This window comes from Sinocyclocheilus grahami, unplaced genomic scaffold (genome assembly GCF_001515645.1).
Source record: "Sinocyclocheilus grahami isolate Dianchi unplaced genomic scaffold, SAMN03320097.WGS_v1.1 scaffold299.1, whole genome shotgun sequence".
NCBI classification, from domain to species: Eukaryota; Metazoa; Chordata; class Actinopteri; order Cypriniformes; family Cyprinidae; genus Sinocyclocheilus; species Sinocyclocheilus grahami.
Window position 1 is genome coordinate 674455 of NW_015505478.1, and position 24506 is coordinate 698960.

Genomic DNA, 24506 nt, shown 5'->3' on the forward strand with positions numbered 1-24506 from the left:
AAAATGGACAGGACTCTGACAATCATCTGAAGTTTTCCAAATCACAAAATACAGTTGACTTGGTCTTCTAGAACAGTTGCCGGTTTGCTCTCAGAATGTCACATCACAGGAACGTGAAGCAAACCGCACAGTGATATTCTTCAGTGTGGCGAGAAAAACACAGTCACTAAACACAGAGTTGATATTCTCATCGCATCTTGTCCAAAAAAAACATTTGATGAGAAATGGCTGAAAATCCCCAGCATGGTGACTTTCCAAAAACAATGTGCAGTGATTAATGTGATGGAAAAACACATAAAAACACATTTGTGAGGACACACAGACACGGAAACACATACATGCAGCTGGCAAAGGGAAACAGTCGAGTGTTCTTCAGTGACCTCCTTCATCCCAGGAACAGTCATTCTTTTGCTTGGCCGTGAACCGGAACAAAAAATGGACAGGACTCTGACAATCATCTGAAGTTTTCCAAATCTTTTCCAAATACAGTTGACTTGGTCTTCTAGAACAGTTGCCGGTTTGCTCTCAGAATGTCACATCACAGGAACGTGAAGCAAACCGCACAGTGATATTCTTTAGTATGGCAAGATAAACACAGTCACTAATCACAGAGTTGATCTTCTTATCGCATCTTGTCCTTAAAAAAACATTTGACGAGAAATGGCTGAAAATCCCCAGCATGGTGACTTTCCAAAAGCAACGTTCAGTGTGTAATGTGATGGAAAAAAACACATAAAAACACATTTGTGAGGACACACAGACACGGAAACACATACATGCAGCTGGCAAAGGGAAACAGTCGAGTGTTCTTCAGTGACCTCCTTCATCCCAGGAACAGTCATTCTTTTGCTTGGCCAACTTTCTGACTACACGCTCTAGCTCCTTACGGGACTTCTGTTCCTCGTCCAGACATTGCTTCATCCGTTTATTCTCCTACATTCACGAACACATGGCATCAGAAGATTACAGCATAATGCCTGTGATAGCTCAGGCCAACACGAGGTTCCAATAACGTAAAATCTTACCTTTTTTAATTCATGGACTTCATCTTTTAGAGCATAAACAGCATCAACAAGACTTCTGCAAAGCAATAAAATAAAAACATTCTTTAAAATATTCAAAAGGAAAACAGAACATTTCAAGTTGCAACTGTTAAAGGGTTAGTTCACCCAAAAATGAAAATTAGCCCATAAATTACTCACCCTAAAGTCATCCTAGGTGTATATGACTTTCTTCTTTCAGACAAATCCAGTCGGAGTTATATTAAAAATTGTCTTTGATCTTTCAAGCTGTTTAATGCCACTCAGCGGGTGTTGCATGCATCAGTCCAAAAGAAGTTAAATAAAAAGCGCCCATCCATAAAAAGTGTCTCACACGGCTCCGGGGGTGAACAAAGGCCTCCTGTAGTGAATCGAAGCGTTTTTGTAAGAAAAATATCCATATTCAAAACGTAATAATCACTTTAATGTAGCTTGCGCCAACAGTCCTACACGAAAGCAGCTCCGGGCGGTTCTATTAGTTACAAATTACTTAATGAAAAAAAGTATTCGGTAATGTTATCCAAGCACCACAATATGAAAGTAATGTAATCTGATTACATTTGGATTCCTTCAAGGTCACATATGTAAATAAAGTCAAGTAAAAGTAATATACTCAAAGATACTTATTTTACTATGGATATGATGCAAATTATAAACTATTTGATGCGCAATATAAAATATTTAAGAAAAGAACGCAAATTAGCATTTTTTTCTCAAGCAAATATAATAAGAACAGATACACAGAGTGCTTGCTCCATATGGTCATCGAACATTCTGCTTCGACATGGTGCTAGTACATGTCCATCTCGCTTCGCTAAATGATTTATTTTATTTCAAAGGTCCTTATACAACAGTAAAATAACCAAAACCCTCAACGACAATGACCAAGCAAACAAATATATTAAACAATAGGATTAAAATGACAAATTATTTCCCTGTTTTTGACACAAAATTATATTTTCTTATGTACAGAAAGCACATTCTCTCTTTCCCCGCTCTCTTTCTCAAATGCACACACATGCAAGACCGACACGCATTCGCGCACAGAAACATTCATGCGCACAGAAACAAGTTGTCAGTGCTGCTCTGATGATTTTATCAGTAAAATAGTTGAGATGTTATAGGCTACATGATGTAATATGTGATGTAATAACGTTGCAGTTATTGAAGCAGATGAATTTACAATTTCGCTATTAGTAGAGACGCTGCTGCCGAACACTGTTGAGAGACAGACTCGGGTAATTCACACTTTCTTAATCAATCTCTCTCTCTAATTAATTACTGCATTAATAACTGCATTATTCTGACTCCCTCCCTCTTTCTCTCTCATAACTGCATTAATAACTGCATTATTCTGACTCCCTCTCTCTCTCTCATAACTGCATTAATAACTGCATTAGTCTGACACTTCACATCGTGGCCGCATCACCACCTTGGATCATTGTTTTCTAATAATTCAATGGCCTGTCTTCAATTATTCATTACTTAAATGAAACCTTTGTAACCCTGATAGTTTTCCCATTTTGTACAAAAGGTATCTGTAATCTGATTACCTTGTTTTTTTATGCAATTATATAAAAAATAAGAGAAACCAGTGTTTTGCATTCTGATTACGGAACGCCATTACATGTATTCCGTTACCCCATAACCATGTTTCCAAGTCACTAATCCAAAAAGAAAAAAAAATGCAATAAATACTAACGATTGTGCACTAATTCTAGGTCACTACTATAAAATTAAAAAGACGAAATATTTACAATTCTGCACTATTTCTAGGTCACTAATCCAAAAAAGGAAGAAATATTTACAATTCTGCACTATTTCTATGTTACTAATACAACAAACTACAATATAAGCATTTTTCTTAAATGGACTCAATGCTAAAAATCAAGTAATTCTGATATCAGATAACTGAACATACTTTTCCTCAATGATCGTCTGGCCATTGCTCTTGATCTCCTCAACAATAATCTTCTCTTCTTCTGGAAGCAGGACCTGGGGGATGCACTCCTTACGAACAGCTGTGCAAACAAAATCAAATCTTCTAATGAAATCACACTGTTAAACTGTAACAATACATTTCCGTTATTAAAAATTCAGTAGCTTAGTTATACAGTACATGTGACAGGCAGGTCTACCTGTGGTGGATTGGTGGAGACTGGCTCCGGTGCAGTAGGCCTCAATCACTTTGAGTATCTGTGCATCCTCCTCCAGAGCTGCTGTGCCTGCATGTGACAATAAATTGATGGATCGTCACTGTGAAAATTTGATTTCTATGTATCTGTATTTCTTTTTGATTGTACGTTAAATACATGTTGGCAAAGCTACTGTTTGTTTGTTCTCAAACCCCCGCAATTCTACCACTACGGGGACTTTTTTTTTGTTGCAAGATCTTAGTTCTGGGAACTAAATTAATTTTATTTAGCGTTTTTATATACTTACTTTTTCTGAGCAGGAACTCATCATCTGAATGTTTTCTCTCCGTTTTTCTTTTTGGAAGGAACTTGGGTCTGGGTCTGGGGCTTTTACTAGAGTCCTGAGGAAACAATCTGGTGTTAATGAAGTAACAGCATCTGCTGAGCTCTGAATAAAACCACAAAACCGCAACTAGAGGACCTTAATTTACGCTCAAATCTCGAGCGAGGATGCTAAGAAATGAGGCCAATAAACGGTAGCTTACATAAGTTATGACGCCATTCATAATTTAACAGCAAATTATCAGGGACTCATGAATGAAAACAATTTGCAGATGAGAGACCCTTGTCTGTTTGTGAACTAATTATTTCAGTCTGAGTCATTTGTTGACTGTTACAGCAGTGTCACAGGGCTGCCGCCACCTTTTTTCTTGAATGCTAACACCGCGGAGTGAGTCATCTAAATTGGACTCCTCCAGAACGAAAGCTTTATTAAATCAAGTTATTTTGACCATCTACATTGAATCGTTTAAATGACAGACTAACCATGGCAAAAATTAAATGTGTTATGTGGGCAGCTTTATTAAATAAGAGTTAAACACTTTAGTTAGGAATGTCTTGATGAATATTTAAGGGTTTAAAACATTCTGTCACTGACAACCAGTCAGTTCAATCACAGTTTTAGTGAGAATGCGTAAAGCAGTAGTAAAAAAAGTATACATTTTATTGAACGTTGATTGACCAAGACTGTATTGTTTTTTAATTATGAAATACACACATATACACTTGGCATGCTTTAGGCTAAATGGGGTTTTCAGTTTTTATGTTTTACTCATGACATCAAACCGAAAGTAAATGGTGGAAATACCTGAAGTTAAGCATGCACATGTTCACAGTTTACAGAAACGTTTATCACTAATGAATTGCTCATTCATGAAATGAATGTATAACATAATTTGAATCAACACGAAAAGAGAAAGTGGCAAATATTAGCACATTGATTTACAGCACGACATTGTGGCCCTGAGATATGAAAAACAATGAATGATGTCTTGGTCTCTCTAACAATTCTCCAGGTTCGTAAAGACAAACATTTAGCCTGGAAAATGACGTGAAAACTAGCGGAAAGACCTGGCTTATGAGAAGACCTCTTAGTTTTTAAACAAAAATGTGCCATTATGCTATGCGGTAGTTGTTGCTCAGAATACCGGGAACATAAAACGGAGAATCATGCAGCATGATTGGAAAATAATATTCCTTCTTATGGTGACGTAAGCAGAGTCACCTCACCCTAACCAGGCATTATGAGTCATTTTGCCATTTCTATGAACAGCTACTTGGCAGATACTGATTCTTTTGATCATCTAAATGTAGACACAACATTTAACATGTTCATTGCGCAGGTATAAGATTATTTTCTGAACTATGCAAATATAAGATGTGATATCTGGATTTTGAGATGTGATATCAGCTGTGAAAAAGTGTTTCTTGAATGGCCATATTTGTTGGAAGCAATAAAATGTATAGGCTTGGGTACATTTTTGATTGACATGGTAAAAGTGATGTTTTCTAACACTTCAGTAACTGTGGCAACAGCTCCCATTCAGAATCTCTTGAGACAGTCTGCAAGACAATTCACTATCCCAGTTATTTATTTTATATCGCTGGAACACTGCCGCAGGTTATTAAGACTATTGCCGAATATAGAACCAATTATTGCTGTTATGTTTTTCCAATACGAAGAAATCTCTACCTAATGCTCATGATATCTTCAAGTGATTTATATCTAATCACAAATTTAGTTAGAAACTAAAATGGGAAATATATCTTCCTCATAATATAGTTCATACAAGGGCCACATTCTCAACATCTCAAAAAAACCTTGTATGTGTTTTCTATGATACAATTTCAAACATTATGGTACAAAAGTTACTTAGTACATTGTCATTATTGAAGAGATGGCTACATTTACCATTTTCTATTGTTTTCTATAAAACACTATTATTAGTAGCATTTATGGGTGCAAATTTAAAACAAATTTAATACAATTATTTTAAAAAAGCATCTAATCATACTTGCTGTCTTACATAATGAAAACTCTTGCTACCATCAGAGCAACTGAAGCGTCAAGTACCACCAAATGGAAAGCAGGTTTTTGCAAGTCTGCTACCACACTTGTCGAGAGCAAGCAGCATGAAATGAGTAAAGAGCCGTCTGCAGGAGAACCGTTCTTGCATTTTGAAACAGCTGGACAGAATGTAGGAATGAAACATAATCCAGGGCTTTTGAGGCACATTTTTAACAGCTTTTAAAATGAATCTTGTGAAATGAAAAGTGGTTGAAATGGCAAGGAAGCAGAAGAAGGAACCACCAAAGATGTATATATATCTAGAGAATGTTTACTCAGATCAATAATTAAAAAAATAGCATGTAATGGAAATAAAACAAGCAATATATTGACTTCTAAAGCCAATTTAGCCTATTCAGTGCTTTGTCTGCCACAGTAATGTAATATTACTTGGGGATTTCTCAACAAATTTTTATACAAGTGATTAATTTGATTAATTGCTCACATTTAATGCAATTTATTTGTTTTGACTGAATTTGATCAAATTGAAGCTCAACATTTCTATATACTGCATGCATATGTACACTTTTGTTTTTTTGGTTGGATAAGTATCACAACATCTTTGTAAGTATCACAGCAGTTTTTTTCATGCAGGAAAAGGGTTGGTTGGGTTTGTGGGTATATTGATTAAAGACGATGAGCTTTGAAGGTTGAGAAGCAGGATATGATTCAGTACACATTGTTTACTGCCTGCCAAAATTTTGCTATTGTATCTGAACTCCCTTTCTATTAATAAATGAATACAACATAGCAAAGATCAAAAATTACAAATAAATGCATCTTAAGTAAAGATCACTGCAGCGGGAGTAGAAGATACAACTGCAAACTACACCGGAAATGGGCGGCTCTCCACAGAATTAAAGAGAAAAAGACAGATAAGCATGGATCCAGCGTGCAACACCGGTGCTAGCCAAGCACACAGACACGGACACACACACACACACACACACACACACACACACACACACACACACACACACACACGTACTCACACAAAACACACAGACACACATCTACTCTTACCTTCAGGATATAAGACATCCTCTAAAGAAGCAGAAAATGGAGAGAGAATGAAGAGGTGTATGAGAATAAAAGAACAGCCTGACAGGAATATGATGGAAAGATCTGTGAGAGGTGAACATTAATTGTTGCAGAGAAACAGAAAATTTCACATGCATTTCATGATCATCACTAACACCCTTGGTAAAATCTTGTAGAGAGGCCATGCACATTAATAAGATGTTCGAGTGGGCTTTGGGTAGAGTTAGCTAATCTGCAGCTCAAAGACCACTAAACATTCCACTTAAATCTGAGATAACAACACCTCCACCGCAGCTTGTGGTGAAGAGGATGAAGGAGGCTGCTGGCTGAAAAACTTTACAGTCAGAGTAGCTCTGTGTGCATCGGTTTCCTGTTAGGACCACCAAGAATACACAGAGGTAAATTACGCTCCCACTCAAGATTCCTTATGACTGTTTTCCAGAAAGTGTACCTCTTTATAACCTAGCGCAGCGGAGGGCTTGAGGGGAGGCGCTGGTCTCAGACAGCTTAAGGACCATGGCTTGGTGATCTTGGGGGGTTCGAGAGGGCCTCGGTTAGCCACAGCAGTACCGAAACTGTGCAAGTGGTGGGACGACGTGCCAGCCATGGTTGTAAGCTTAGCCTCAACACTCTGCTCATGCAAAATACACAAGAAAATAATGATTCACCTGTAGACGGTCATCATACTGAGAAATAAGGTGCAAAAAAAGAGAGAAAGTGTTACCTTCAATGTTGTTCCGACTGGACTTCCTTCCTTGGTGTAAGCATGAAGATGTTCTAACCACTCCAGCTGCTCCTGTGCACTACTACAGAACACCATGGTGCGATCTATTGTCCCTCCTAAAAACACAATCAAAACATGGTCAGCAAAATGGAAGATACAACAATACTGCAACTGTTCAAGCATGTGCATCCTAACATTAGATTAAGTTTTATTTTGACATTTTTTAAATAAACAAAACCACAACCACAACAACATCAAAATACAGAATTAAACGGATAGTTCACCCAAAAAGAGAAATTCTGTCATTTACTCATCCTCGTGTGGTTCAAAAACTATGCTGTCACATGGAACACAAAAGAAAAAAATTGGTAGAATTCTCAAGCTGCCATTTTTCCATAGCAGACATGCCTGTTAAAGGGGTCCTATTATGCTTTTTCAACTTTAGTTAGTCTGTAATGTTGCTGTTTGAGCATAAAAAAGATCTGCAAAGTTACAAAGTTCAAAGTCCACTTCAAAAGGAGATATTTTATTTAACAGAAATCGCGTTTCAAAAACGACAACGAATGACTCGTTTGGACTACAACGCATATTTTCCGGGATTTGTGATATCACAAATATCGATGAATGAGACCTGGTTGAGCTGCACTAGAGAAGGCAACTAGTGTTATCACTATGTCGGAGACACGTTAGCTTTGAGTGGTTATAAATCATGCTCAAATTGATTTGATTTTGACGCAATATTTACACTGAAGCTGGCAGGCGGCTATGGTAAGGGGCATGACATTTCCCGACCAGGCACCGAGTGGTGCCAATCACAACACACTGGCCCAGCTATACTGTTTTCCTAAATAATGCTGTTCAGTTGCTTTGACACAATCTGTATTGTTAAAAGCGCTATATAAATAAAGGTGACTTGACTTGACTAATCCATGCTTTATAATGGGAGTGGATGGTAGTCCAAAATTTGAAGTAAAAACATATTGCACCCATCCATTATAAAAGAAGTCCACACGGCTCTGGGGGGTTAATAAAGGACTTCTGAAGCGACGCGATGCGTTTGTGTAAGAAAAATATCTATATTTACAACTTTATAAACCTTACTCTCTAGCCTCCGCTAATTGTTGTACGTGCGTTCACGAGAGAGTGGAGTCTAGCGGATGACGAATCACCAAAGCTGATTTTCAGTATCAGTACTCCAGCCTTCAGTGTCACATGATCCTTCAGAAATCATAATATGCTGATTTGCTGCTCAAGAAAAATTTCTTCTTATTATCAATGTTGAAAACAGTTGTACAGCTTAATATCTCTGAGGAAACTGGGATACGTTTTTCAGGATTCTTCAGTAAATATAAAGCTGAAAATAACAGCATTTAATTGAAATAGAAATCTTTTGTAACGTTATAAATGTCTTTACAGTCACATTTTATTAATTTAATGCATCCTTGCTGAAGAAGTATCCCCCCCCCCCCCCCCCCCAAAAAAAAAACAACAACTTTTGAGCTGTAGTATAAATAATTAATTATTAACTGATAATATTCCCCTAATTCACTCAATAACTGCTGCAACCAGATCAACAAGTCAGTAAGCTTTGGAACAGAATCACTGAATGAACCTTTTAGAACATAGTCTAAAAATAGAGTGTCTAGTCTAGTAAATAGAGTGATTCGGTCAGTTTCTAACAAAGAGCTATCAAATGGCTTCAGAAGACTTGGAATATAGCCCACAAGTCACTTTGACTATTATAGTGCTTTATTTGGTCCTTTCTGGATCTTAGCAGATGTGGTCTTTATGAGCTGTATGTAAAATATTTGCATTAAAAAACTTCTCCAAAATTCCTTGCTTTGTGTTCCACAGGGTAAAAGGATGACAGTGAGAAAGAAAGTGAGCAAATTGTGACAATTTTCATTTTTGAGTGAACTATCCCTTTAATAAATCACACACACACACACACACATGCTCTCCACTTGTTAGGTTAAACTCCACTGCTGCCTGCTGCTATAAAAACAGCTCAGGTACTAGCAGCATAGAAAAAAAAGCAGCATTAATGACAAGGTCAAGTGTACATTGTTCTGTGACCTCTCAAAAAACATGCCTCACTAAAACTGTTTACATGGACTGAAACAAACCTGTGATCTCAAAAGCATAATGGCCTGTCTCTGCATCCTCTGGCTGTTTGGTTACAGTGGTTCCAGTCAGTGGAAGACGTCCCTATGAAACGAGAGTGAGACACAAATGAGAGCACTGAAGTTGACACTTTTTCATAAATAACACATGCTCATTGTCATGCACCCAGTAAAACAAAAGGAAAAAAAGAAATGAGCTCACCTGGTAAATGAAACCACTCATTCTTGGGCTGGCAGACAGCATGACTACCACATTAGGAAACAGCATGAAGTACCGCTCTTCCTTTTCCTAGAAAAAAAGCACATATGCACATCATATTAAATTCATTACTTCTGCAAAAAATAATATGAAATACCACTACATAAACAATCATGGCACAGATGCAGGTGAATGGCATTACAGCAAACCCTTACAAACACAAACATCAAATGTCTCCACTAACACACGATTTTGGATTGGTGCACAGCTTTACTCTTTGCTACATTGATTACTCATGATCAACACGTATCATACCTTATGTCTAGCAAACCAAGATAAATTTCAGCTAAGCAAAACAGTGAAAGAGAAAGGGAATACATTGAACAGAAATGGCGGGAAATCACTCAGAATTAATGTAACAATATAATTCTTTCATCAACCTACTAATTTTCCTTAGCTAACCCCCTTCTGATATTATTAGTGGCTCTATCAGCCCCTCACACAGCACTGTTTCCATTAACCAGACCATCAGATTCAAAGGGGGCTGAGGTTCGAGTTAAAAACGCATTCAGTGACCACAGATGCAAAACTTTGCAGGGGGGTTTGAGCTGTTGACACTTAAACATTTTCCATTGGTTAGCTAAAACAAGTCACAAAAAACAAACAGAAAAATGAGTCTGTGCTTCTGGCCGTTATGTTTAAAACGCCCTGATCAGTACTTTTACACAAAACTTAGTTTTGCACTACATTTCAATTAATATTGATTAAAATAATCACTTCATAGATTATTTTGACACTGTGCTAATATCTAACATGCATTTTGCACAAAATAAACAGTGATATAACCACGCAGATGTGAAAACAACATGTCAGGTCGAGTTTAGTTGCCACACTGTTATTTCCTGGTTCTCACCTCATTTGAGCTGCTCTGGATGTGGACCTGTGACATGTAGACCACCTGACCCAGCGACTTCATGCTGTCGCCCTCCCAGCCCCGCACTGGCTCCGACAAGATCTGCAACTCCAAGTTCTTTCTTTTTCGCAGATCTTGACACTGAGTCTGAAATACACAAACAAATCAATTCAGTGAAACAAGAATTAGACATTAATGTGTTAATATGCATTTCATAGTATGAGTCAGTGTAAAGACAAACCAATGACACATAATGATTCGAAACAATATTGTTTTACAGTCAAGTATTAAGATTCATACCAAGTCTAAAAAGGGTTAGCAGCTGTGATTATACATTTAGAAAATGTTCTTAATTCTCTGAAAAATGTCCCATTATCTGAATGAATTGTTGGACATTCAGAATGCATACACACACAACATTTTTAAAAGTTTGAGGTTAGTATGATTTTTTGTTTTTGAAAGTCTCATATTTATTTGATCAAAAAATACAGCAATACAGAAGAAAATAAAATCGTAAAATTATCAAATATTATTGCAATTTAAAATGACTTTTTTCTATTTTAATGTTTTAAATTGTAATTTATTCCTGTGATGCAAAGCTGAATTTTTTTAGCATCATTACTCCAGTCTTCAATGTCACTTGATTCTTCAGAAATCATTCTAATATACTGTTTTCTGTTCAAGAAACATTTCTTAGACTTTTTTTTTTTTTTCGAAATTCGAATGTCAAATGATCGTATCGTTAAAATAGGCATATTCAAAAACAGAATGTTTTTTTTCTAACACACAATAACCTGGAACATGAAACGGTCCTTTCGGAGTGGGAGGTCACTTCTCCATATTTCCAGGCATTACATTCATGTTCCTAACTGATGCTTACTTATCAAAGTGATTTACAATAAAGTGCGCAAATCATCTCATCTGCAAATACCAATATAGGTAACTGAAAAAAAAAAGCATAGGTAAAGGGGGAAGACCAAGTCTACATGACACCTCCACTAGTGATATCTAAACTATGAAGATGGGACTCTCCCTTACCTGTCAGAAAAAAGAAAAAGAACAAATGAAACTGTTCCACAGAACACGAACTCTAATAATATTTCACAATATGAATGTTTGTAATGCATTTTTGATCAGATAAATGCAGCCTTTGTGAGCGTAAGTCTTCTTTTTTCCAACCCCAAACTGTAGCATAAATAAATGCACACTAAAACGTATTTTGAATACGTGCGCTTTAAAACGTATGACTTGGTATAATATTAAAAAAATTATAACAATAATAAAAACTCTGAGGCAAAATGTTAACAATGCTTTCTCATATAACCATAACAATGGCAAGTGTTTTGGGGAAGGTGACAGAACGGGTGTGAAGAGAATACTAGATGCTGAAATGTGATAAACTAAAGTTAGACTAAAGATGAATCATCGAACACATCATGCCTTGAATACACAATCAAGCAATGGAAAAATGCTGCAACAATTCTGCAGAGTGATATGCAAAGTGAGCAAACACAATCAAAAATGTGTCTTCTGCCTCCATCAGCACAACCACAGCTATAGATATCCTGTTGGGTTAGTGCTGTTTCCTGTGTGTATGAGGCATGCCTTTTCACTCTCTCCTTCTGTCGTGGAGCATTCTGAGGTGGAAGGAGAAAACTAACAGAAACCCTGATGTAGTTCATCATACAGGAAGTGTGTAAAATGTGGCTCAGACATTTATGAATACCTGTGAAGTTTACTAGTACAAACCAAAGAAAAAAAAACCTTAAAATGGAAATAGGGCAGCAGTGTTATATGTAAAGGCAAAAGGGAGATTTGCTTGTTTAGTCACTCAGCTCAGTAAGACATAAGAGAATGAAAGCTTTGTAGTGACACCTGGTGGTTCAACTTTATATAAAAAAAAGCTAAGACACTAGTGACACACAAACATTTTTTTTGTGTCACTAGTGTCAAACAAACAGAGAAATGTTTTGTAAGCTTAACAGAGCTACAGTATTGACAAACTTTGGGACTTATATACTGTATGTGAGATTAAATTGGAATATATGTGGATATTAACTGGAACTAGGGGTGTGCGATATTGACAAAAAATTATATCTCGATATTTTATGGGATTTTATCGATAACGATAATTAGACGATATTTTGCTGAGTGTGTTATTGTGCTGGTACCTTAAGGACTGCCGAAGACAGCTGACTCCTAATGTTTTTAATATTCTTCATATTCTGGGTGGTAGTCAGTTCATACTGATAGAAATTAATCTTTTCCAATAAGTTGAAACTTATTTTTACATTTTATGGGCATTTTTACCTTTTATAAAGCCATTTTTCTAAAAGTGTCCATTATCTTTTGAGTCAAATTCTTACATTTAATCAGTGAATTAGAATAATAAGACGTTTGGGCTGTTACCAAGCAAATTAAATCAAATAATTTAAACGGTTGATTCATTGTTGCTCAGAGACACAAAACAGCACTGTGGCTGTATTCGGAATGATTTTTGTTGGCGAAATAGAGCCAAAACAAAAACGTAAGTCTCTTAATTAACTTATTGTTTATTGAATTCAATGTCACATTTGTAATCATGGTAATTTTTGGAGAAAAACGGCACTCTTCATATGAAATTGAATAACTATATGAAGTGGTATAAATATATACATTTTTTGCCATCATGTCTTGAATTTGTGATCATTCTAAACGCATTTTAATAGACTGAATCATGCAGTGAAAGAAAACACACTGAATGCGCACACGCACTAGTCTAGACTCAGTAGGGATGTTTTGAATGGTTTTTGCAAAATACTCGATAATGTCAAATCGCACATCGTTAAAACAACAATTACGATATTATCGCACACCCCTAACTGGAACTGACTGGAGACAAAATATTTTGTGCCAATTTATGCATCTCAATAATTTTTTTGCCCAGAAACCACTCTTTTGCATGCCTCCTCATGAACTATGTAGAGATGTGCTCAGAATCTATTGATGTATTACTGTTCTCTGCAGCTCTCACACAAATTCTTTAGTTTGTAACATGCTTTTTACAAAACTAAATGACACTAAGAAGAGTTTTACAACGTATCATTTTAACCCTTAATATTCAAAATAATGTGTCAAATTATGGTAACACTTTACAGTAAGATTTGACTTGTTAATATTAGGTAACTACTATACATTAGCAATAGTTAACATAAACTAACAATGAAAAATACTTCTAAAGCATTTGTGACCCTGCCCCACAAAACCAGTTATAAGGGTCAATTTTTTGAAATTGAGATTTATACATTATCTGAATGTATACATTATTTGGGCAAGATGCAACTATTTGAAAATCTGAGGGTGCAAAAAAAAAAATCTAAATACTGAGAAAATTGCCTTTAAAGTTGTCCAAATGAAATTCTTAGCAATGCATATTACTAATCAAAAATGAAGTTTTGATATATTTACGGTAAGAAATTTACACAATATCTTAATGGAACACGATCTTTACTTAATATCCTAATGATTTTTGGCATAAATAAAAATAGATCATTTTGACCCATACAATGTATTTTTGGCTATTGCTACAAATATACCCCAGCGACTTAAGACTGGTTTTGTGGTCCAGGGTCACATTTATTAACTTAGTTATTGTTAATTTCAAAATGTATCCATACATAATTAAAATCAAAAGCTATCTGTTAATATTGTTTAAGGGACCTGAGCTAATCTGAACTAACAATGAACAGCCGTATTTTATGACCTAATGTTAACAAGGAAAAAATACTGATACAAATGTATTGTTCATTGATAATATTAGCTACTGCATTAACCAATGTTAATTAATGGAACCTTACTGTAAATTGCTACCAATATTAATTTGAATAGTTAATCAATGCACATACCCACACATAAAATATGTTAAATGGAAGCTCAACAGTACATGCATGACATGCTTGAGCTTCTGTTTACCATATTTTATATGCTCTATTTGATATGTGTTGATCAGTGTTTATATGTAAATTATATGTGGTCTTCATAAGACTTGAATTAAACGGCTTGATTCATTTGGATCACTTTAACAGTGCATTTTTTGTACTTTTTGTGGAACAAACTTTCGATAAATATTTGTTTCATGAAAAATATCTTCATTTGTGTTCTGGATGATTCACAAAAGTCAAGAACATGTCGATGACAATTTTGTGAACACTGACCTGTGATCAGTCAGCACACAGACTGCAGAAGGATGGCTGGAGCAGTAGGACAAGTACAGTGTTCTGATCTGACACATCAAGTTCAGGTAACAGCCGCCAATCCGCTGCTGGCCCTCTGACATCCTGCAAGACAAAAACACACAGATCAGCCCTGATACATTATCGGACTAAAAATATTTTTATTTTTAATTTAATGTCAAATAACCAGTGTTGGGGAGTGACTAGTTACATATAAAAGTGTTATATAATTCAATTACAAAATAAATGTAACGGTAGTCTGTTACAGTCACTGAGAAAAAATGTGTAATTAAATTAGTTACTTATGAAAATGTTAATTATTACAAAGGGGGTTACATTTGAATATTTTCACACACACGCTCATGCATTGACACCAATGTTTCAGCTGTTTAGGACACGGAATAGGACACATGCTTATTTGATAACTGCTTTTTCTTCCAATTTGGGTTTATGTAGCAGTGCCACAAACTGATCACCTCCATGCCACGCCGAATTGAGGCAGTAATTAACGCAAAAGGAGCCCCTACCAAGTATTGAGTACATGTACAGTAAATGAACATACTTTTCCAGAAGACCAACAATTCACTAAAAATGTTTTTTTATTGGTCTTATGAAGGATTCTAATTTGTTGAGATAGTGAATTGGTGGGTTTTTGTTAAATGTGAGCCAAAATCATCACAATTAAAAGAACCAAAGACTTAAACTACTTCAGTCTGTGTGCATTGAATTTATTTAATACACGAGTTTCACAATTTGCTTTATTTTTTAAGATTAACAGTTTTTTCCCAAGGCATTAGGCGCGTTTCCATTACAGATTTGCACAAAACTTTGGCGATATTTTCTGAATGTCGATAAAAAATATTGCGAAATGACGGCGTTTCCATTAACCAACGTTATGCGGCTAAAACGGAACCTTTTGCCTCTCGCGATAAGTCATGGCAACGGATTTTGACAGATTTTGGCTATATTTATTCAAAGGAGGTTTATGCGTGTATTTTTACAGAAGCAGCAAAGAGAGCTGCTTCAGAAACGTGCCTGGCGCGGCTGGAATAAACCATAGACTGTATAAAAACATAAACACAAGCATTGAGTGGCCGTATCAGAGCCACACTGCACACGTCTGCGCACACTGCACACTGCACACTAATTGTCCAAGTATTAATAGTAGGGAAAGCCCCTTATACTGGAGCGCGGCCACTTATGAAGTGTTTCTTGGAGGTTATAGTACATTGAAGAATGATCATATGACTTTTTACATATGCCATGTGACCTGTAAATGCGAAAAAGCTGTTTCCATTGCAGTTTTGCGAATTAATCCTTTTTCGCATTGCCTGAAAAACCACCTCATGCGAGCGTAAAAAACTTTTTTGCGATATATGGGCGTTTTTGCGAAATTGACGCATTTCCATTAGGCGTATTTTCAATTCGCAATTTCAATTTGCGCAATTTGAAGGGTAATGGAAACGCGCCTATTGTTCGATGCCAGTGTTTCCTGTCATTGTTATTTGAACAGTATCAAAGATATTAAACTATTTCTTGTTATGATTTTAAATCTTTATTTAATCTCAGAATGATCTGAAAGTAAAAAGAGGTGCCAAAGTCTGATTTTGTGGTGTCTGTGCTCTAAAATTGAATCATTATAATCATAATTCAAGCGATGAACAATTTTGAAAGTCTGACAGTAATCAGTGTTGAGTACTACTGTAAGGTTAACCCTGTCTGGTTTAGATGTTTGGAAATGATTAACAGTTGAAAACATTCGTTAGAAATGTAGCGAAGTAATAAAAGAGTAATAAAATGTGACCCTGGACCACAAAACCATTCATAAGGGTCAATTTTTTAAATTGAATTTATACATCATCTGAAAGTAAAAAAAAAAAAAAAGTCCATTGATGTATGGTTTGTTAGGATAGGACAATATTTAGCTGAGATACAACTATTTGAAAATCTGGAATCTGAGGGTGAAAACAAATCTAAATATTGCGAAAATCGCCTATAAAGTTGTCCAAATGGAAATTCTTAGCAATACATGCTACTAATCAAAAATTTCAAGTTTTGATATAGTTACGGTAGGAATTTTACAAAATATCTTCATGGAACATGATCTGTAACTAATATCCTAATGATTTTTGGCATAAAAGAAAAATTTATCATTTTGATCCATACAAAGTATTGTTGGCTGTTGCTACAAATATACCTGTGCTACTTAAAGGTGGGGTAAGCGATTTTTCAAAAACGCTTTAGAAAACTGATTCGGGCCGACTAGCAAAACAAACTTGTAGCCAATAAGCAGTAAAGGGGCGTGTCTACTCATGATGTGGAGGAGAGAGCGTTCAGTCCGAGCCGAGCAACAGAAATATAGAGATGGCGGATAAAAACAAAAGAGGAAAATGTCTGCGGAACAAAATAAGGATTAAGGCAATAAGGCAAGAAGTAGGACCCGTGTAAATATCGGATCAGCTTTCCAGCGCTGGAGAGAACTCAAGGAGCGGAAGGCCTGTGATCGGACGCCGAGGTTGCTTTGTTTCTTCTCGATAGGTTAGTAACACCGTGTCTGCGCCGCAACAGCTAAAGTCTGTCTAGTGCACTGGATGCGACAAAGCGACTGTTGAAAATCATTTGAAATTTGTGTCAATACGTCATGAATAGAACACAGCAGCAGTTTTCTGTCAGGGATTTGTCGTGTTGTGCCGCATCCAGTGTAGACCATAGATATGTATATATATGTATATATATCTATGGTATAGACAGCATCATTGATTATAATGAGTTCCATAGTATTTTGTCGTGCCGCGCCACTCCAGTCCGGTGTAGACACGGTGTAACATTGGTTTTGCTTTGTTTCACAGAACTAATCGTTGCCTGGGTTGCGTACGTATGTGTGGGGTGGAGCTATCAAAATAGGGGCGAGACCCTTTTGGGGTAGGGGCGTGTTTGTTTTGGCGATTTCAAATGTCAACATTGGCTACCAGAAATCGCCTACCTAGAGCAGTCATTCTCAAACTGGGGTACGTGAGATGACGGTGGGGGGTGCGCGAACAAAATTCAGAGTTTTGACATTCATTTAATACCCCAACTTAAAGCAACATTAAAATGACTGACAAGCAAAATGCAGCTTCTAATGTAAAAACAGGAAAATGGGGGTGCCGTAAACGGTCAAATACATGATATCCAATCAGCGTACCTCATTTTTTGAGGTCAAAACTGACTGCATCAACACAAGCAGCATGCATATGATAGGATGCCCGGTGAATATGCAGCTTTAGCAAATCCCGCTGCTGTTCAATGTATCTTTAAAGTAGATCTTCACTTAACAGCATGAAGAGCAAATATTGACACGCACGGTACATTGAGATCAATTTAAATGCTCTTCGATACAGACACACTCTGTGCGTGTTATTGTTTTCATGTTTAAGATACGAGCAAGAATGCAAATTTCCCTGAATATCCAAACGATGGCAAATGTACCATTAATTTTTACAACAGTTCAACAAAAAAGGTAATATTAAGTGAACATTTTACATTTTAAATGTAGCCTACATTTTGAACAGAATAGTCATGTTTGTTCTATTTTGCAACTAAATAATAGTTCCAACGAAATCTGTATCATCTGATGTGCGTCTCCAAGCGTCATACAGCGGTGTTTCGTAAGTGAACGAATCTGCGGCTTTGAACGATTTGGAGAGTCAGTGATTAATAACCCATTCATAACTACAGCATTTTGCTTCGTTACTGAATGAATGACGCGACGCCTGGCTCATTAAGACAGCGACTTGCCGCCACCTATTGGCGGTTTTATTTTTAAATCTACTTTGATTTGCCATAATTTATTGCTTTATTTATTATATTAATAATACACATAATGAAATGTTAAGAATATGGCATAAAACATGAGATACAATTAATAAGGATAGAAAACATTTGCCTCAATAAAGGTAAAAAATGCACCTGTAAATCAATTTAAGGGTGCAAATATTGTCCTTTAATAGAAAAGGTGTGACTGCAGTGTAAGTGGAAGAGAGGGGGTACGCAGAAGAATGCTAATTGCCCCAGGGGGTACGCCACTGTAAAAAGTTTGAGAACCACTGACCTAGAGCGATTAGACTACTTAAGGTTTTGTGGTCCAGGGTCACAAATGTAACCAGTTACATTACTTTAATAAAGTAACGGATTGCATTTTAAATAGGGTAACTTGTAATCTGTAACCTATTACATTTGCAAAGAAACATTCCCAACACTGCAAATATAACCTAGGTCTTAAAATGGTATAGCATAGACATGGACATGTTACAAATATGTGAAAAAGCCACCACCAGATGGCACTGTTATATCAAGGGGTAAGACTTTCACTGAAAAAAAAGAGAATTAAGTAGTCATTTGAGCATATGAAGACACTGAAATGCAGCTCTTACTTGGAGCACTCCTCTAAGGCAAGACACAGTCCCTGTTGGAAAGAAAGGATGTCCTCTAAATTCCCATTCAGACTGGAGCAGTCCGCACTAGACAGCCTGCAGAGAGAGCTGACAGAAGAGTCATTATGCGCATGGGTTTTTATTGACCGGCCCATTTTCCCAAAATGTCAGTGGCTTTGATATCAAAGGCTCCCTGATGCCATGGTAACGTATGAGTTGTCCTCTTACTTGTCGCTGGCCTGTAGAGGGCGCAGGTAACAGCCCAGTACCGTTTGCAGTTCCTTGACAAACTCTTTCTCATGCTCCAAGATGTCTTGCACCACCTGAGAAATACATTTTGAACAGAATAGTCATGTTTGTTCTATTTTGCAACTAAATAATAGTTCCAACGAAATCTGTATCATCTGATGTGCGTCTCCAAGCGTCATACAGCGGTGTTTCGTAAGTGAACGAATCTGCGGCTTTGAACGATTTGGAGAGTCAGTGATTAATAACCCATTCATAACTACAGCATTTTGCTTCGTTACTGAATGAATGACGCGACGCCTGGCTCATTAAGACAGCGACTTGCCGCCACCTATTGGCGGTTTTATTTTTAAATCTACTTTGATTTGCCATAATTTATTGCTTTATTTATTATATTAATAATACACATAATGAAATGTTAAGAATATGGCATAAAACATGAGATACAATTAATAAGGATAGAAAACATTTGCCTCAATAAAGGTAAAAAATGCACCTGTAAATCAATTTAAGGGTGCAAATATTGTCCTTTAATAGAAAAGGTGTGACTGCAGTGTAAGTGGACGAGAGGGGGTACGCAGAAGAATGCTAATTGCCCCAGGGGGTACGCCACTGTAAAAAGTTTGAGAACCACTGACCTAGAGCGATTAGACTACTTAAGGTTTTGTGGTCCAGGGTCACAAATGTAACCAGTTACATTACTTTAATAAAGTAACGGATTGCATTTTAAATAGGGTAACTTGTAATCTGTAACCTATTACATTTGCAAAGAAACATTCCCAACACTGCAAATATAACCTAGGTCTTAAAATGGTATAGCATAGACATGGACATGTTACAAATATGTGAAAAAGCCACCACCAGATGGCACTGTTATATCAAGGGGTAAGACTTTCACTGAAAAAAAAGAGAATTAAGTAGTCATTTGAGCATATGAAGACACTGAAATGCAGCTCTTACTTGGAGCACTCCTCTAAGGCAAGACACAGTCCCTGTTGGAAAGAAAGGATGTCCTCTAAATTCCCATTCAGACTGGAGCAGTCCGCACTAGACAGCCTGCAGAGAGAGCTGACAGAAGAGTCATTATGCGCATGGGTTTTTATTGACCGGCCCATTTTCCCAAAATGTCAGTGGCTTTGATATCAAAGGCTCCCTGATGCCATGGTAACGTATGAGTTGTCCTCTTACTTGTCGCTGGCCTGTAGAGGGCGCAGGTAACAGCCCAGTACCGTTTGCAGTTCCTTGACAAACTCTTTCTCATGCTCCAAGATGTCTTGCACCACCTGAGAAACAAACAAATGACTCAAATAAGAAGTTAAAATTCCTTTACATGTCTATTTTGGAATCTTTAAAAGAACTTACCACATTGTAATAATTTTTAGTCAACTGAGGAATGTCAAGTCCTTTTACCGCTTTCGGAGAAATCGGTTTCTCTGGAGAAAAAAAGAAAGGGAAACCCGTTTAATTTCATTATGTTCACTAGAGCAAAACGTTTCTAACTATGAAAAGATGTAAGACAATATCTTGGACTGCCCACTCACCACATGGCTTGACCTCTCGGACGTAATTGCTAGGGAACCAGCCGGTTTTGCCGTTAAGGGCTCCCTCCCACCATCCACCTTCCTCCTGGCGTGTGACATGGATCAGCTCGCCCTTGCTGAAAGACAGCTCGTCCTCATTGTTCTGCTTGAAATTAAAGCGTGCCTTGACCACCAGCTGCCCTCCACCTCCATTCTCCGACATTTCCTGGACACAACAGCAGCAGGTGAAGAACCTCAGTAGGCAGTATTCGGTCTTACTTTAATGATCATTTTAATGGTGATCACAACAACACTCTTAATTTCTGCATGCCAAACATCTACAACAAAATTGTCATCTATTCACATCTAGAAGTAAATAATTAATGTCTTGAGAAAATACTAAGATCCTGGACAAGCCCCTAATAATGACAACAAGAAGTCTATGGGAAGCTAGTTGTAACATTAAATTATTAGGCCTGGGAAACAAAATGTGTTAATTTTTGTGATTAACATTTGGTGTTTAACATGTTAAACATAATTAACAGCATCTAGTGATTTTATTTATTTATTTATAGTGAAAACGAATGCGCAAAATTAACTTTGAAGTGAAAAATTAACTCTCTCAGCTCTCTTTTTAAACTTCGTATTAACAGAGACAGAAATATAAATATACACAGTTAAATGTCACATTTATTATAATGGGTTTATGTGAATATTACTTGAAATTCTCTTAAATTAAAAGCTGTTAAAATATTTTTAATGTTCTGTAATTTTTAATAAATGATAATTAAAAAACATCGGATAATTTGCAGTTTAAGCCTGCCTTTCAATTATTCTGTAACGTTGAATTTGTATAATTCCATTAAAGAATTATTTAAAATACCACAATAATTTTGAGATTCAATGTGAAAATGTTCATGATTACAAATGTCAATATTAGGGATGATTATTTGTGAGTAATTACAGAAACCTGTAAATGTTATGAGGTTATAACAATAATGTTATAATAGAGAAGTAAATCTGAACAACTAATTAAAATGACTACCGAAAAATATAATGCCGAATGCACTGATAATCTTATTGGGATTACTTGGGTATTAAGTTTAAGAGTAATCTGTGTCATTTCAATTATGTTTTGAAATTAACTGAAAAAAGTAAATTACTTTTAAAGAACTTTACAAATGTTTTGTTGTTATAATAAACCAACTGTTATCAGAATTTACAGCAGTGTATTTATTTCTTACCACAGCTTTTGACTGTCTCCGTAAAGACCTGCTGGACTTTAAGTTGGGAACAGCTTGTGAAGGGGCTGACAGGCTAGGAGCAGAGGCACTGGGCTGTGGACATGATCTATTAGGGGTATCTGGATACAATGAGAAAATAAAAGAGAAGTTTTAAAAATATAGAAAATAAAGCGTATAACTGATAGCATTTCTCACTTACTGAGCGCATATACATTTGTGGGTGGTAACTAGATTATAGGTTTACTGATACAGATATACAGAAAGCCCTGAATAAGGTTTCTGAGGGGTGAGTCTACAGTTCAGTGATTCTGTACTTGTGTACTCTTCATTTCAGTTTAGCATGGCCTGTTACACTTAAGAAATAGATGAATGACATGCATAAAAATATGAAGTAGCATTAGCAAATGTTGCTATCTTTGATTTTTCATACAGTGTGACATTCAAATTACTTCATGCCATATGACTTAATGTCACACCGTATTATGCTGTATGATTTATTGTCACGTCATATTTCACGTCATGATGTACAAATTTGTTTAACCACATCTAACATTAGGGGCATAAGAATTCACACAACTATTAATAAACAACATACACTACTGTTTAAAAGTTTATTGTCAGTTTTTTCAGCAAAGATGCATTAAATTGATCAAAAGTGACAGTAAAGTCATTTATAATGTTACAAAAGATTTCTATTTCAAATAAATACTGTTCTTTTGGAATTTCTATTAATCATAAAATCCTTTTCCACAAAAATATTAAGCAGCACCAACTGTTTAATAAAAATGTATAATAAAAAAAAAAAAAGTATTTCTTGAGCAGCAAATCATTTTAAATTCTAATAGTATTTTACAATATAACTCTCCATACTGTATTTTTGATCAAATAAATGCAGCCTTGGTCAGACTTTTCAATGCAGTGTATGTTGTTTGTAAGGCAAAGCCAGGCAAGTTTATTTATACGGCACATTTAATACACAATGGTAATTCAACGTGCTTTACATAAAAGGAATTAATATCATCATAAAAAAATAATCATGTAAACTTGAAAATGATTGTCACACAAAATTCCATTAGCAAACACTGTGCAAAATTCAGTTCAACTGACTTTTCCAGCTTAAATCATTTGACAAAAAATATAAAAAAATGTGTATAAAACTATTCCTGTTTTACTTTTTACTATGCATTACACCCGGGACATGTAAAATGGTCTGTCAGACCCCTTAAATGTAGTACAGTGTAAAGCCAGGTCACTCTATTATCTTTAAACATCCCAATTAGAGCACTCACTCACTCATTCGTAATTCTGTTGTGTCTGTGAAGTTAAACCACCAATAGACCACAGCTCAATGCACTTGCATATGGGTCACAACAAACAACTGCTGAAAGCAGCCGGACACATCCTCTCCAATGTATGACGACAAGTATCAAAGAGAAGTCAGTCTATAGACATAAAGTACGCTCCAGTCTAACCAAAGCAAGGCCTGAAACCCTAAAACATAGTATTTAGTCACAAAAATTCACAAAAACCAATTTGCATACTCTTGTCAAATCTTAGCAGACTATGATTAGCTTGTATTAATTTGCTATGAGCAATCTGTCATTCATAAATAGAGGGAGATAAGGTATGAGGAGGCATGCAGTATTCAGTGATAGAAGAAAACAGTCAGGTGCCCCGTTTGCTGCACTCTGGGTCCTGACATATCTCCAGCGCTGCAGGGGCCTCTGGGGCTCTTCACTGACTCACACTTCGCTCCATCTACACAATAAAAGCTCAGCATGTCTGCTGGATTTCACGGCAGGCTTTTTCCGAACACCCACGGCGTACAAACAGTGTGTGTGAACCTGCTCCAAGCATTCCTCAGCCAACACAACAGAGAACCCCGATAAGGCCAGGCGAGGGAACGTCTTCGTTTATTTATACGGCACATTTAATACACAATGGTAATTCAACGTGCTTTACATAAAAGGAATTAATATCATCATAAAAAAATAATCATGTAAACTTGAAAATGATTGTCACACAAAATTCCATTAGCAAACACTGTGCAAAATTCAGTTCAACTGACTTTTCCAGCTTAAATCATTTGACAAAAAATATAAAAAAATGTGTATAAAACTATTCCTGTTTTACTTTTTACTATGCATTACACCCGGGACATGTAAAATGGTCTGTCAGACCCCTTAAATGTAGTACAGTGTAAAGCCAGGTCACTCTATTATCTTTAAACATCCCAATTAGAGCACTCACTCACTCATTCGTAATTCTGTTGTGTCTGTGAAGTTAAACCA

At 36.3% G+C, this 24506-nt stretch overlaps 1 protein-coding gene across 1 annotated transcript; it reads right to left on the reverse strand.

Moving 5' to 3' along the window:
* Positions 1 to 410: 410 nt before the first annotated feature.
* LOC107601091 (rho guanine nucleotide exchange factor 7-like) lies at positions 411 to 22333 on the reverse strand. The gene is made up of 17 exons (XM_016293112.1): positions 22216 to 22333; positions 20993 to 21197; positions 20814 to 20884; positions 20640 to 20734; positions 20412 to 20507; positions 14776 to 14898; positions 13423 to 13453; positions 10583 to 10729; positions 9673 to 9759; positions 9474 to 9555; positions 7348 to 7463; positions 7075 to 7254; positions 3483 to 3576; positions 3179 to 3265; positions 2962 to 3061; positions 1026 to 1080; positions 411 to 933 (listed from the first exon to the last, which is right to left on the reverse strand). Exons 2-17 carry the CDS (start codon positions 21192 to 21194, stop codon positions 811 to 813), a joined length of 1689 nt encoding a protein of 562 aa, XP_016148598.1. The 5' UTR covers positions 21195 to 21197; positions 22216 to 22333; the 3' UTR covers positions 411 to 810.
* Positions 22334 to 24506: the final 2173 nt, after the last annotated feature.